Here is a 15,466-nt window from a genome sequence, read left to right as displayed (position 1 = left end):
CGCTCGTCTGAGGACTGCAGTTCCCGTCATGCATCGCGGCAAAGGTTTTTCAGTTGTTCGTCGCGCTCGCCTGCCGTAGCGTGCTCTATAGGGAAGGTGCCGTGAAACTCACAGAACGTCCAAGGGCCAGTGGCGCAATGGATAACGCGTCTGACTACGGATCAGAAGATTCTAGGTTCGACTCCTGGCTGGCTCGGAGAGGGCGTAATTTTGCCCCCACCACCCAAAAAAGACACCAGTTTAGAATTTGAAAATTTTAACTAGGTAATATTATTGCCATTTAGGCATTGGCGTTATTTTACATCTAGCCTTCGCCTCATACTGCAGGGGGAATCCGCATAAAAATAAGCCTGCCCTAACGTGGCAGAAAGCTTTGCCCACAAATTATAAATAAATATTTTCATATGAACCCCTTAGATTTGAGCAATATTTAAATACAGGCAGAGAAAGTCCTAATTTTTCACACTGGGCTTAAACAATTGAATATTTCCTTGCAACATCATACTTGCATTTTAAATTCCCAAGTGATGAATATTTGCTTGCAAACTTAAGAAACCCTTTAGCTACTACTGGGAACAAGATAGAAAGCTGTTTTTCTTTAATGCAGTTAAATATGGGCTGCTGGCAGAATGCCCTTATTTGTTTTTCCTAAATAATGCAGTAGCTGAGCACATCATTGCTGAAAAGGCATCCCTTCTCGCCTTCAAGAGGTATTTTTTTATGCATCAAAGTTAGCCTCTTTTAAAAGCAATAACGCTTTAAAAAACATCAAGCAACAAATAGCAACCATTACAAAGTTAATTAATTGAAGTTGTCTATGATATACGGAAAAATACTGCAGGTGTCTTATTTTTAAATCCCTTTTTACCAACAGCAGTCTATTTTTTATTTCTGCGTTTTTTAAATTTCTGCGTTTTTAATTTCTGTGTTGCACTGTATGGCTGTTTAGTAACACAAAATATATCAGGAAAACTGACTATTCACAGGTCTGGAAGCAGATAGATAGATAGATAATATTCATGTATTCATAATTCAGTTGAATATTATATTTATATGTGCCTTTGAAACCAGCTGGCTCACAAAGCAGCTGAAAATTACAGTCCAAACAGCAGCAGAACAATTTATTTTCGGTACAGTATCTGGAGATTTTTAAGGCTCTCTTTCAGACCCTGGAAGCCAATACCATGTTCTGGGTTCTTTCTCCAGCAGGAGGCGCTGCAGATGGAGCTTGGGAGCTGGTCAAGATGCCAAGCCACAAAAGCCATCCTTCCACTTATCTGCACATTTCACCAAGTGAGAAAACACGGGGACAAACGATTGCAGGGTTTATTTTTTGCTTTTGGATAAAGAGCAAGCCAGGAAAAGCCACAAGGGCAACCACAGCAACTGCCGGTGCGATTCATTTGCTCTAACTAACAAAAGGTTTGCCGACTTCACCAACACAATGCGCAAATCTGGTCATTATGGAGGACGCAAGTGCAAGTTTTTCTTCTGGGAAATGCTAATGTTTTAGGGAACTCGAAATGGATACCGCGAGAAACCCAGCAGTCTGTTCACAGGGCAGGGGAGAAAAGAAGGACCCAGGTGTCTATCCATTAGAGGGAAAGTGACAAAGACATAATCCCCGTGACGGGGTGAGCTCCCGTTGCTCGGTCCCTGCTCCTGCCCACCTAGCGTTTGGAAGCACAGGAAAGTACAAGTAGATAAATAGGTACCGCTCCGGTGGGAAGGTAAACAGCGTTTCCGTGTGCTGCTCTGGTTCTCCAGAAGTGGCTTAGTCATGCTGGCCACATGACCCGGAAGCTGTATGCCGGCTCCCTCGGCCAATAAAGCGAGATGAGCGCCGCAACCCCAGAGTCGGTCACGACTGGACCTAATGGTCAGGGGTCCCTTTACCTTTTAACAAAGACATGTGAAGCCAGCCAGCCTTTCCTCCGTACTTTATTGTACAAAACAGTCGTTACACACTAAACGGAGCAATATTCAACCAGTCCGTGCCCAAACAAGGCCTCAGTCTTTGCTGAATTCTCTCAGGGCCCAGCGCCTGTTCTCGATGATGGCTTGCAGCCGGGCATATTCCTTCACCAGTTCTTCGAATTCTGGGCCCAGCGTCTCATAGTTGGAGACGATCTTGCGAGAAGTGGCCAGGTCTTGCTCCTCTTGGCTTAGTGCCGCCTGCAGTTTGTCCCTAGAAAAAACGAAGAATGAAAGACTGGCGTGTTGGACGAGCTTTTGCAAAATCTATGCCAGAGACACACTTTTCCAGCCTCCTAGCAGCTACCCAAAACCCAGCTTCTTTCCACAATCCGTTCCTGTCCGTCCGGAAAAAAGTCAGAGTAGAGTCGTGTTACTGAGAAGGTACTTCCTATCTCCAGAGGTAGCTGAAAGGAGCCTCTTCAGCGTTATCTCTTTGTGCTCTCCAAGCCTCAAGAACAAATATCATTCCTTATATTTCTGGTATGGCATATTGGTTAGAGCAGGGGTTGCCAACCCAGCGCCCGTGGACACCAGGGTACCTGCAAAGACTACCTTCTCAGCCTAGCCTGCCTCACAGGGTTCCTGTGAAGATAAAATGGGGAGGTACACCACCTTAAACTCCTTGGAGAAAAGGAGGGATAGAAACATAATTATTTAATTACTGTATTATTTTATTGTTGTTAGCCGCCCTGAGCCCGGCTTCGGCTGGGGAGGGTGGGATATAAATAAATTATTATTATTATTATTATTATTATTATTATGGTACTCAGGCTGTGAGTGCTATTGCTTTTGACAAAGCCAAAAATGGCACCACACACACGTATTGGCAGGCCTGGGGAACCCCACGGTGTACAAAAAAAACCCCAACTAGAATGAAGACTAAGAATGCTCAGAGTGCCGGCTGACCTTGAGAGGTAGCGTATGGAGGAAGAAAGAGAATAATAATAATAATAATAATAATAATAATAATAATAATAATAATTTATTATTTATACCCCGCCCATCTGGCTGGGCTTCCCCGGCCACTCTGGGCGGCTTCCAAAAGAATATTAAAATACTATAATACATCAAACATTAAAAGCTTCCCGAAACAGGGCTGCCTTCAGATGTCTTCTAAAAGCCTGGTAGTTGTTGTTCTCTTTGACATCTGGTGGGAGGGCGTTCCACAGGGAAGGCGCCACTACCGAGAAGGCCCTCTGCCTGGTTCCCTGTAACTTGGCTTCTCGCAGTGAGGGAACCGCCAGAAGGCCCTCGGAGCTGGACCTCGGTGTCCGGGTAGAACGATGGAGGTGGAGACGCTCCTTCAGATATACTGGACCAAGGCCGTTTAGGGCTTTCAAGGTCAGCACCAACACTTTGAATTGTGCTCGGAAACGTACTGGGAGCCAATGTAGGTCTTTCAAGACCGGTGTTATGTGGTCTCTGCGGCCACTCCCAGTCACCAGTCTAGCTGCCGCGTTCTGGATTAGTTGTAGTTTCCGGGTCACCTTCAAAGGTAGCCCCACGTAGAGCCCCACGTAGAATGAACAGAAAGCCAGCCAGGAGGAAGAATGGACTGGATCAGATGGAATCCTGAACAGCAACGTTTTTGTTGCTGGTCCCACTTCTCCAATTCTCTATGTAGGGCTGGACAGAGACCACAAACAAGCAAGTTTCCTGCACTGCCGGGGGTTGGACTAGATGGCCCCTGAGGTCCCTTCCGACTCTACAATTCCATGATTCAATAAGATCTTGGCATTATCCTCTAGTGCAGATGCGAAGTCAGCAAAAGCTCTGCAGCACAACTCGCCGTGACTTAGGGTACCTCAGAGATTTTTTTTAAAAAATAAATAAAAGTGAGATGCCTGCCAACAAAACACCATTTGCTGGTAATCACCTTCCAGCTGCTATCTGTATTCACACCTGCCACAGCAGTGGGACCCACGGGAGTCTCTGTGTTTAGCTTTACGGACATAAATAAAGACTGGCCGCCTCAACACACACACACACACACACACGCTTACCTCATCATCCGATGCACATCCACTTTCTCAGGCGTGTAGGTTTCCAAAAGGATGCTCAGCTCCTCGAGCCTGCGGCAGACAGAATTATTTGGAGGAGCAGGATTGACAGACACTAGAGTCCGCTTCCTATAATGCCTCCCATGTACAGCTCTGTCCCTCGCTCACAGATGACCGCAACACTCCTAACCGCTGAGCTGTATCCGACTTCCTACTCGCAAAAGGCCTGCTCAAATTAACAAATCCGAGTCAGTCACGTCCCTTTGTTTCAAAGGGTCTGCTGAGAGTACGACCGACGTTATGTGCAAACCAAAGTTGCAAAGCGTCTCCTGGATTCTAATTCTCTCTTGGGAACTACAGAAAACCTCCCATTGTGTCCTTTAGGGACATAATGACTTGCCACCCTATGACAGACACCCCAGGTTGGATACAAGGCGGATCACCAAACCATATTCATCAGACACATCTGATATGGGTGAGCATAGGAAGTCGCCTTACACCAAATCAGACCGTCAGTCAATCAGGCTCCATATTGTCTGCACTGACGGCCAGTGGCTTTCCAGGATTTTCAGGCAGGGTTCTCCCCGCACCCTACCCAAAGATGCCACCAGGGATTGAAGTCAGCATAGCTTACTTGTGCTGAGGAATAAACCTTATCAACAGAAGGGTGTCAGGCTTTGGCCGTAGATAAGCAGGACAAAGCGAAAAGATTCGCTTACCATTTAAAGAGTCTTTAATGATCACAGCAAAAGAACAAAGCAGCCATTCTCGGAGCGAAGGTGCTCCCAATTAAGGTTTTCACACACGTTCCCCCTTGTCACTTCTGTGCCTTGCAACCTGATCTTGCAACCACTGTGCTTTTTGTGTAGCCACCTTATCTGCTCTACGTGACCTTGGACTGATAGGCTGGACACTTTCCAGTGAGAGAGAGTCTGTTAGCTCAGACTCTCTCTTTGCTGTTCACCCCCCAATACGTCCCAACTTTTGTCTTCTGAACTATGCCCCTCAGCAAACCACTGGTCCAAATCTATACTGCTCCATTGCTCCTGGGCAGCTTCAGGATCCTGGTCAGGAGCAGGGGGAGACACAGGTAAGGCCTCACCGTATCTTGAAGAACATGGCATTGCACTTGGTCTCCAGGTACTGGGTGCTGAAATAGTCGAGTTCAGACTGAGCATTAAGGCGGAGCTCACGGGCCAAGCGTTTCAGGATGGCCAAGCAGCGTAATAAGACCTGCGGCACATGGGAGAGTGAAATTAGTGCTTAATCGATTAATCAGTTGCTTGCTACGTTAAGACTTTCTCAGCAACTTACGAAGCTTTAAAAACATAGGGCTGTGTTGGACTAAACCCTGATCAGAGCATTGAAATTAATGGACCTAACTTAAGTCATGATATATACAGGCAGAAGCGAAGTCTGAACAAAAAGTCCAGCTTGTTTTCATCAGCCAAAAATGAAGTGCCTCTGTTTGATATACAAGGTGTAAATATGCGTATTTAGGCAATGATAAAGTGCAATGTTATCTGGCAGAGGCATTGATTCATTTTAAAGATTTGCTGTAGGGCTAGCAACACATTTATTTCCAGGTTATTTAATATTTACCTGGTTACTAATTATTCAAGAGAAACAGGGTATTTTGCACTTTAAAAAAATCAAAGCAGTCGGTTGTCTCTAACATTTTTGGAATGCTCAGAAAAAAGACTGGACTCATTGAAACATTCTGATTTTTTTAAAACAAGGTTCTCCACTTAAACAACAAGACTTTGCTTTCCTCTCCTCTCCCCATGTCCCCCAAAACCTGCCCCAAGGGGTCCCTTGTCCTTCAGGAGCAAATTTTGAGAGAGGGTGAGCACAAGTGAGAGGTGGGAGAAATTTCATTGCAAAATATTGTTTTTAACTGTGTTATCAATTTTATTCTCCCCGTTACACACACACACACACAATGTGTTTTAAACTGTGCAAGCTGAGTGAATATATACCCCTTTTTTCCTTATTTGCACATTTTTCTTGGCAAAATGCGCACAGAGACTTCTGGCACGCCTAAAGCCCACACTGGCAGACTTCCCTACTCCAGCTGTTACCTGGGGATAGGCAGCTTTCTGCTGCTCCAGCAACCCCACCAGTTCCTGGTGCCGAGCCTGGCTTTCTCGCAGGCGCCGCTTCTCTGCAGCCAAGCACTCTGCCAAGGTCCCCAGCATCGCTGCCTGTGCAACTTCTCCAGCGCCATCTGAGAAGAAGAGAGGTCAGGTCAACAGGCAGCCCCGACCCACACGGCTTTCCCACCCCCCACACACCTGCAGGGGGCTCCCCCCTATTTGTATTTCAAGTATTTGTACCCTGCTCTTCAGCCAAAAAAAGGCCCTCGGAGCAGTTCGTACACAATCCATTAAAACTAAACGGTCCCTGCTGCCCACAGGCCTACAAACTCGAAAACACGACACGCGAGGGAGAGGGGACAGGGAGGGAAGAGGGGGAAAGCAAGCTCAGGCAGCACTTCCTCCGATAATGACCAGCTGGCGCAGAAACAGCTCAAGGGCAGAAGGCGCCCGCTGGAGCCGGTGTCTCGGCAAAGCTGATGGAACGAGAGAACCTCTCCTGCTAAGGCAGCCTGGGGGGAAGAACAGCATCTCACCACTCTCAGGGAGGTAGTAACCGAGTACGGCAAGGCACTTGGACTTAAGGCGTTTCTCCAATTCCGCGGGGAGGTGTTTTCGCATTTGCTCCAGCTCCTGTGGCAAAGCGCAGAAAAGAGAGGACTATAAATGTGAACGAGTTTAACTGTCGCCGGGGGGGGGGTGAGTGCTTTCAGGTAGCGTTGGGCACATTGGATCTGTACATCAAACACTCGCAAGCCACATCGACTGAAGTAACAGGGAGAGAGGAGATAAAAGCCCCTAAAGGCGCATCCCCTCATGCAGTGACCATACTAATAGTAATACAGTGGTACCTCAGGTTACAGACGCTTCAGGTTACAGGCTCCGCTAACCCAGAAATAGTACCTCGGGTTAAGAACTTTGCTTCAGGATGAGAACAGAAATCGTGTGGCGGAGGCGCTGCGGTAGCAGGAGGCCCCATTAGCTAAAGCCGTATTACAGGTTAAGAATAAATAAAAAATTCCTTCCAGTAGCACCTTAAAGACCAACTAAGTTAGTTCTTGGTATGAGCTTTCGTGTGCATGCACACTTCTTCAGATACACTGAAATAGAAGTTGCCAGATCCTTCTATATAGTGAGAAGGTGGGGAGGGGTGTTACTCAGAAGGATGGTGGGAATGGGAGATAGGCAGATAGCTGGGAGAGCCTGTTGACGACTCTTAACGACTGTAATAGGTCTTACAGGAAAAGGCAAGGGGTGGGAAGGTGAGAAATGGTTTAGTTATGTATAGTGAGATAAGAATCCAATGTCTTTGTTAAGCCCAGGTCTTTTCATGGTTTTAAGTTTGGTAATGAGTTGTAATTCAGCAGCTTCTCTTTCCAGTCTATTTCTGAAATTCCTTTGTAGTAAAACAGCTACTTTGAGATCTTGTATAGAATGCCCTGGGAGATTGAAGTGTTCTCCTACTGGTTTCTCTGTTCTGTGATTCTTGATGTCAGATTTATGTCCGTTTATTCTTTGGCGTAAGGTTTGGCCTGTTTGTCCAATATAGAGAGCTGAAGGACACTGTTGGCATTTGATGGCATACACAATGTTAGACGATGAGCAATTAAATAGTCCCGAGATGGTATGTGTGATGTTGTTGGGGCCAGTAATGGTGTTGTCCGGGTGTATGTGGCAGCAAAGTTGGCATCTGAGTTTATTGCAGGCTCTGGTGCCAGTGTCTGTGTTAAGTCTGGTTGTAGTATTATTGTGGGTTAGGAGTTGTTTAAGATTGGGTGGCTGTCTGTAGGCAATGAATGAAACACTATACTAGCTACTATGGATGTGGAATCTCTGTACACCAACATCCCACACAACGATGGTTTACAAGCCATAAGGAACACCATATCAGATAAAACCACAGCGGACCTTGCCACCAAACTCTGCCAATTTGTCCTTACCCACAACAACTTCAAATTCGGTGATGACCTGTTTCTTCAGATCAGCGGCACAGCAATGGGCACCCGCATGGCCCCACAGTATGCCAACATCTTCATGGCAGATTTAGAACAACGTTTCCTGAACTCCTACCCACTCAAACCTCTCTTGTACCTGCGATACATTGATGATATTTTTATCATCTGGACACATGGTCAACAGACCCTGGACACCTTTCACCAGAAATTTAATGATTTTCACCCCACAATCAACCTTACAATGAATCAATCTATGCAAGAAATACATTTTTTGGACACTACTATAAAAATACAGGATGGGCGCATAGACACCACCCTATACCGCAAACCAACTGACCGACAAACATATCTACATGCCTCTAGCTACCATCCCAAACATACCAAACAGTCCATTGTATATAGCCAGGCACTACGTTACAGCCGCATCTGTTCCAATTCTACAGACAGAGACTCTCACCTAAGGGATCTACAGCAAACCTTCTCAGAACTAAAATACCCAGCAGATGAAGTTAGACAACAGATCAACAGAGCCAGACTGATACCCAGAGAGAACTTGCTGCAAGACAGACCCAAAAAAGAAAATAACAGAACACCTCTAGTCATCACATACAGCTCCCAAGTTAAAACAGTACAACGCATCATCAGAGATCTACAACCTCTCCTGGACAATGACAGTTCTCTTTCTCAAGCTCTGGGAGGAAGACCTTTCATTGCCTACAGACAGCCACCCAATCTTAAACAACTCCTAACCCACAATAATACTACAACCAGACTTAACACAGACACTGGCACCAGAGCCTGCAATAAACTCAGATGCCAACTTTGCTGCCACATACACCCGGACAACACCATTACTGGCCCCAACAACATCACACATACCATCTCGGGACTATTTAATTGCTCATCGTCTAACATTGTGTATGCCATCAAATGCCAACAGTGTCCTTCAGCTCTCTATATTGGACAAACAGGCCAAACCTTACGCCAAAGAATAAACGGACATAAATCTGACATCAAGAATCACAGAACAGAGAAACCAGTAGGAGAACACTTCAATCTCCCAGGGCATTCTATACAAGATCTCAAAGTAGCTGTTTTACTACAAAGGAATTTCAGAAATAGACTGGAAAGAGAAGCTGCTGAATTACAACTCATTACCAAACTTAAAACCATGAAAAGACCTGGGCTTAACAAAGACATTGGATTCTTATCTCACTATACATAACTAAACCATTTCTCACCTTCCCACCCCTTGCCTTTTCCTGTAAGACCTATTACAGTCGTTAAGAGTCGTCAACAGGCTCTCCCAGCTATCTGCCTATCTCCCATTCCCACCATCCTTCTGAGTAACACCCCTCCCCACCTTCTCACTATATAGAAGGATCTGGCAACTTCTATTTCAGTGTATCTGAAGAAGTGTGCATGCACACGAAAGCTCATACCAAGAACTAACTTAGTTGGTCTTTAAGGTGCTACTGGAAGGAATTTTTTATTTTGACTATGGCAGACCAACACGGCTACCTATCTACTACTGGAGGTTAAGAATAGTTTCAGGTTAAGAACGAACTTCCAGAACGAATTAAGTTCTTAACCTGAGGTACCACTGTAGTTTATTATTTATACCCTGCCTATCTGGCTGGGTTTCCCCAGCCCCTCTGGGTGGCTCCCAATAGAATATTGAAAAAGCAATAAAATATCAAACATTAAAAACTTCCCTAAACAGGGCTGCCTTCAGATGTCTTCTAAAGGTCACATGGTTGTTTATTTCCTTGACATCTGGTGGGAGGGCATTCCACAGGGCGGGCGCCACCACCGAGAAGGCCCTCTGCCTGGTTCCCTGTAACCTCATTTCTCGCAGTGAGGGAACTGCCAGAAGGCCCTTGGAGTTGAACCTCAGTGTCTGGGCTGAACGATGGGGGTGGAAACACTCCTTTAAGTATACTGGGCCGAGGGCGTTTAGGGATTTAAAGGTCAGCACCAACACTTTGAATTGTGCTCAGAAACGTACTGGGAGCCAATGTAAGTCTTTCAGGACTGGTGTTACATGGTCCCGGCCGCCACTCCCAGTCACCAATCTGGCTGCCGCATTCTGGATTAATCGCAGTTTCCGGGTCACCTTCAAAGGCACCCCACATAGAGCATATTGCAGTAGTCCAAGCGGGAGATACGGTAACTAGAGCGTGCACCACTCCAGACTAGTAGGCCTTTCTTTCTTGAAATATAGCTTCACTCACACCTAGTTTGGTGATAAAAACATGGATTGTGGGGGTGGGAGGGAATACCACTTGGAAGCATTTTTAATTTCTCAAAGGCTCTAAGAACTCCCTTAGAGAGCTAAGATTCCCAGGGTTTATTGAGAGGAAACGAGGCAAGTTAAGCCATGTTCTTTTCTGGTAAAAACGCACCTTTTGGGGGAGGTGGGGGTTTCACGTTGGCCCTGCCTGTGTCCTGGGACAGGATCTCTCATATATTAGCCCCTGCCCTACAGATGAATCTTCACCAGGCACCCCCAAACTCAGCCCTCCAGATGTTTTGGGACTACAATCAGGGCCGTCTATAGCATATGCAGCGCCGGGATGCAAAGATCCCCCCAGCGTCCCCAAATGTTCATTTTGCTGCTGACGCCGCCACCTCCCAAGCAGTAATAAATGCTACTTTCACAGAGGGAAGACAGGGGGTGTGGGGGCAGGGAGGGAGATGCTGCCTTCCCGCAGGGGAGCCTGGGGGTGTGGGGTGAGGGAGGGAGGCTTGGGAAGGAAGCTGCATGCCAGCCAGCCATATAGCTGGCGAGGCACAGCTGGCGGGCGTGCAGGGAAAGGGGAGGCTGCCGGCAAAGCCGTGCAGTTCCCCACTTGCTGGGGCGCTCTTGAGAGGCCAGTGCCCTGGCGCAACGAACCACTAAGCCGGCTCTGACTACAATTCCCATCTTCCCTGACTACTGGTCCTGTTAGCTAGGGATGATGGGAGTCCCAAAACATCTGGAGGGCTGAGTTTAGAGATGTCTGATCTTCATGCACATGAAGCCTATCCTGAACAGGAGGGAAAGGCCATTCGGGGAATAACACGCCCTCTTTTAGCAGTACATTGTAAGTTTCGTAACGCGATCTAAAAAGGAAGGATTGGGCCTCTACACTTGGGTCTCTCAACAGCTCTACTTGTGGGAAATTCTCCTGCTTATGCCCATCTTACTTGGCTAGGGGGAAGAAGCTCCTGTAGATCAGAGGCCTCCAAACCCAAAAGAGATGGTTGTGCGTCTTGCAGAGAAGGGCCGAGATCAAGCATCCGTTTCAGCTCAGCTACCGAAAGCTGTTGCTCCAGGACCTCAAGGAACTGAGGAACAGAAATGAAAGAGGTTGGGGGGGGGGAAGCAACCCCCCCCCCACAAAGCCCCTCATCAGCGTCGCCAGACCTTCCACACACACAAGGCTTTTCTCTGAAGCTTGCATAACACCATCACATTTCACTGGTTCAAGGCTTGATGTTCCCGTTTATCACCCCACGTTTCTTTCCCCGACAAGAAGCAGCCAGGAGTTGACCTGCTCCTCTAAACGGCCAGAATCTACCCAGACAAAGCTTCACCACTTCATTATAAGAACTGTAGGTTTAAGCTCGTGGGCTTGAGCTTGCTTCTCCTTTCCTCTCTCTCCCATCCCATTTTCCTCATATGTCACGGGTTTCTTAGATAGTAGACAGGCAAGATCATCTTAGTACTCATTTCTGTAAGCTACCAGAGTCTTTCTTGCTAAAGGGCACGGTGTAAATGCCTTAAACAAACAAACCGAGATCTCGCTGTCTGTTTCTGAGCCTTGTTAGAGCGCTCCACGAAGCCACTTCAAAAGCCGACTATAAGCACAACACCATTTTTCTTCAGTAATGCTTATTGCCAAGCGCTTTAGCCAGCCTTTCTCAAAGCTCTCTGCCTACTTCCAGATTCCTGCCGACAGCCCTCACTCACCCTCCAATTCCCCCCCCCTTCCCACTGTTTCCCTTCAAGCGTTACTTTTTGGTCCCGTGGAGACAGGCCAGTTCCCAGTTCCCTTAGCGCCTCCTGCAGAAGCCGATGGACCACTTCCCATTTCAACCAGTTTCCTCGGCACCGCTGCAATTCCTTTCTTGCCTACGAAAGAGGAAATGTGTGGCCATGGGGGGGGGGGGGAGAGAGACAGCAGTGAGGATACCTCCTTAATAATAAAATAAACACACTCTTCCAGTCATCCACTGCAGTACAAATCCTCCTTTAGGCAATGGCGGAGGGAGAGAGGACCAATGCAGCTCAGAGCAAAGCCAAATCATGCAACCTGAATTCTATATAGGGCAGGGCAAGCAGGTCTAATGGGGCTGGGCCACAGAGCCTTGCCATAATGGCTAGTAACCATCAGTAGCTGTTTCTTCCCTGAATTTGCCTAAACCTCTTTCATAGCCGTCCAAGTTGATAGCCATCATTGCCTCCCCGTGGGAGCGAGTTCTATAGTTTTAACTATCCACTGCATGAAGAAATACTTCTTTATTTATCTGCCCTGAGGCGACCAAAAGTGTGCACAGGATTCCAAATGCCGCTGCACCATAGATTTGTACAAGAGCATTCTTTGTGTAACAGCACAGCTGGGAGTCGGCATGTCAAATCCCTGCCACTTTCAGGACTCAAACTTCTGTCGCCATCAACCCTAGAACCTTACCGCCAGAAGGGACTCCCTTCTTCCTAAAAACGAGAGGTCGGATTTGCAGTCTGACGGCTTTTCTTGTCCAACACCGTGGTCACGAAGCACAGACTAGCCTGGATGAGACAACCTGCTCTTACCTCCTCCATTTGTTGTGCCAAGTGTACACTGAGCCCACTGGAGTCCATATGGCTGGTCAGGCCCAAAAGGAGGTTAGCCAAGCCAGGGTAGGCAGCCAGGTCCTCATCAGTGAGTGAGCAAGGGGGCAGGCAGCTCCCACAACCTGTGAGGACGGGAAACAAAAGAGAGTGAAGCTCTGTGCCAGGAACAGAGAACCTTTGTCCCTCCAGATGTTGTTGAACTACAACTCCCATCAGTCCTGGAAAGAATAGCCAATGGCCAGGGATAGTAGGCGTTGTAGTTCAGCAGCATCTGGAGGGTCCCCCACATTTGCTTTACGCCTTAGTCTCCCCTAAAATAACCCCAGTGAAGTTACCTGGCTGCCGCAGCAACTGAACACCGACGGTCCCTAAGGCAGATGCCATTGGCCCTTTACCAGGGAAAATCAGCTAGAAAATAAAAAGGTGAGATGAGAGCTGTTAGCAGGCAGAAAGATAGACAGGTCCCTCGGGGGAAATATATACTTGCTGCCATACAGAAACAGCCCCTACTGTCTTGTGTGGCAACAAGCAAACCTGGAAGCACAGCTGGTCTCTGGCATATCAGTGCTGGCTGAAGAAGGAATCTATATACCTCTGCCAGCCAGATAAGCATATGTAAAAGGTGTCAGCGGAAGGGAGGGTTATGAGTTTGTCTCAGGCCAACTTTAGGAGATGCCTGTTGGAAGTGTGCCCCAACATATGTATAGGCACTGCTATGGAGGCATCTACTGCACAGGAATACATAAACTCCTCCCCTCCATCACCCCCAATTTCAGGAAAGTCATGCTAATCCCTAAAGGAGATGCATACATATGCCAAACTCCAACCTGACACTCTAAACTGAGGAAGACCATTTTTGTTCTCTCCTTACGGAATCGGATAGTTGTCAAGTTAGAAGGGACCTCAAGGCTCATCTAGTCCAACCCCTGCTTAAAAACCTCCAAGGAAGGAGAGTCCACAACCGCCCGAGGGAGACAGTCCCACGGTCAAAACAGCTCTTACTATCAGAAAGTTCTTCCTGATGTCGAGTCCTAATCTCCTTTCTTGTAACTTGAACCAAGTTGGTTTGGGTCCTACCCTCTGGAGCAAGAGAAAACAAGCTCGCTCCAGCCTCCAGGTGTCCCCCATCTTATATTTGTGCAGCTGGTTCTACCTGTCATTTGTCCCTGTTGAAAAATTCATTTTGTGAGTTTGGGCCCAGCTCTCCAATCTGTTAGGGTCACCTTGAATCCCAATTCTCTCTTCAGCGGCAATGGCTACCCCTCCCAGTTTGGTGTTATCTGAAAATGAGCATAATAGGTCGTGCTAACCTAAGAAGCATCCTTGAACGTCCTCATCACATAGATTGTGCGATCCTGGGGTAGATCTACTTTAAGGCACCCCGGTTCATTGGTCCTCCTCTTGCCAATCCCACGGTAAGCATGAGGAGGGTGTCCTTTCCATTTGCTCTCCCTCAAGGCATTGGGCAAGTTGAGGGAGACATCCCTATATGCTGCTGCAGCCAATCACACTGACCCAAAACCAGACTCCTCATCCCATTGCCCCAGAATGCAACGGGGCACGCACCAAGCAAAACAGCCCATCTTTTGCACAGACCCACCACCGCCATCCCATGACACTCCCAGCCTGCGCTTGAGGCAACTGGTCTTCGACTGGCAGGCCAAGGAGGCCACAACAGCAGCACTGCCACCATACAAAGATATGGCAGAAGAAAGAAATGGGTTCTCCCAATGCGTTTAAATAAGATTTTAGGCGCTTCTTTCCAGGAGGGTCATTGCTTTCTGTGGGAAAAGCTCCACGGCCTTAAAAATCTGCGAGGCAGGCAGAAATTCAACTGGTGCAGTTTGCCTTTAAAACGAAGAGGGGAAGCTTCACTGGTTGAATGTCTGCCTGCCTGCCTGGTGTAAAACAATCAAAAAGCATGTGCACCTTGCCACATGTGGGGTTTTTTTAACCCACAAACACCCCGCCTACTCACCCCAAAAGCCCATTTTCTTTGCGAAAAGTAAAAATTAGCATGAGTTAAACATCGAGGCACACCAAGATGCCCCCCCAATTCCGCGCTCGTTTCTTTTTGAAGGGAAAAAGTGGGGTTCCGCCAGTGACGTCATGAGAAGCTTTCACCTTTCCCCACCTTTTCTTTCTGCCCCGAGGGCTCGATCTGCAGGCGGCCAAAACACGGCTTCCAACCGTCTCCCCCGCGCGCCCGGCAAAGCTAAAGTTCGAAGAGGAGGCGGAGCCACCTACTTGGGGCGCGCCTTAGAAACCGGAAGCCAATGAGGAGCGCCGAGAAGAAAAGGAAGGCGGGAGGTTGGTGACAGAAAGGGCGGGACCTCGCCGCTTATTTACATCCCGATTGGTCTGTGTCTGCAAACCGCCTTCGTCGGGCGCTTTTAATATTCATTCTGAATCTTAAGGAGGCCTTCGCCCGCTGGGGCCGATGGGAGTTGTAGTCGTAAACATCTGGAGGGGCTCAGGCTGGCGGTGAGTTTTGCTTTAGTCTATTCTATTCTATATAACATTCTGTAGATTATGGTTGTAGATTTTTTAGTTATAATTTTATCTTTTTTTGGTAAACCGCTTTGAGTTCTTTTCTACAATCTAGCAGTGTATAAATTT

At 47.4% G+C, this 15,466-nt stretch overlaps 1 protein-coding gene across 4 annotated transcripts; it reads right to left on the bottom strand.

Moving 5' to 3' along the window:
* Positions 1 to 1,925: 1,925 nt before the first annotated feature.
* HAUS4 (HAUS augmin like complex subunit 4) lies at positions 1,926 to 15,108 on the bottom strand. 4 transcript variants are annotated; one of them, XM_083471338.1, is made up of 10 exons: positions 14,982 to 15,108; positions 13,183 to 13,255; positions 12,827 to 12,969; positions 12,029 to 12,145; positions 11,218 to 11,358; positions 6,610 to 6,706; positions 6,059 to 6,204; positions 5,080 to 5,210; positions 3,981 to 4,049; positions 1,926 to 2,188 (listed from the first exon to the last, which is right to left on the bottom strand). In XM_083471338.1, exons 2-10 carry the CDS (start codon positions 13,229 to 13,231, stop codon positions 2,011 to 2,013), a joined length of 1,071 nt encoding a protein of 356 aa, XP_083327464.1. In that variant the 5' UTR covers positions 13,232 to 13,255; positions 14,982 to 15,108; the 3' UTR covers positions 1,926 to 2,010. The 4 variants fall into 4 exon arrangements, with proteins under 4 accessions (XP_083327464.1, XP_083327467.1, XP_083327465.1 ...); XM_083471341.1 differs by having other exon boundaries at positions 14,972 to 15,049; XM_083471339.1 differs by lacking the exon at positions 14,982 to 15,108 and adding an exon at positions 14,826 to 14,965.
* Between the last annotated feature and the right edge of the window lie 358 nt (positions 15,109 to 15,466).

Source organism: Podarcis liolepis, assembly GCF_965112155.1.
Source record: "Podarcis liolepis genome assembly, chromosome: 13".
Taxonomy (NCBI): domain Eukaryota; kingdom Metazoa; phylum Chordata; class Lepidosauria; order Squamata; family Lacertidae; genus Podarcis; species Podarcis liolepis.
The sequence above is the reverse complement of the archived record's forward strand: the minus strand, read 5'-3'. Positions and strand labels throughout refer to the sequence as shown.

Excerpts from the sequence above, each read along its gene's own strand:
- HAUS4 (XM_083471338.1), bottom strand. The coding sequence starts at position 13,231 with ATGGCATCTGCCTTAGGGACCGTCGGTGTTCAGTTGCTGCGGCAGCCA. Across the intron at positions 11,359-12,028 it reads TGTCTCCACGGGACCAAAAA|TTCCTTGAGGTCCTGGAGCA; the intron begins GTAACGCTTGAA and ends TCTGTTCCTCAG. Across the intron at positions 2,189-3,980 it reads GATGTGCATCGGATGATGAG|GGACAAACTGCAGGCGGCAC; the intron begins GTAAGCGTGTGT and ends CGTTTTTTCTAG.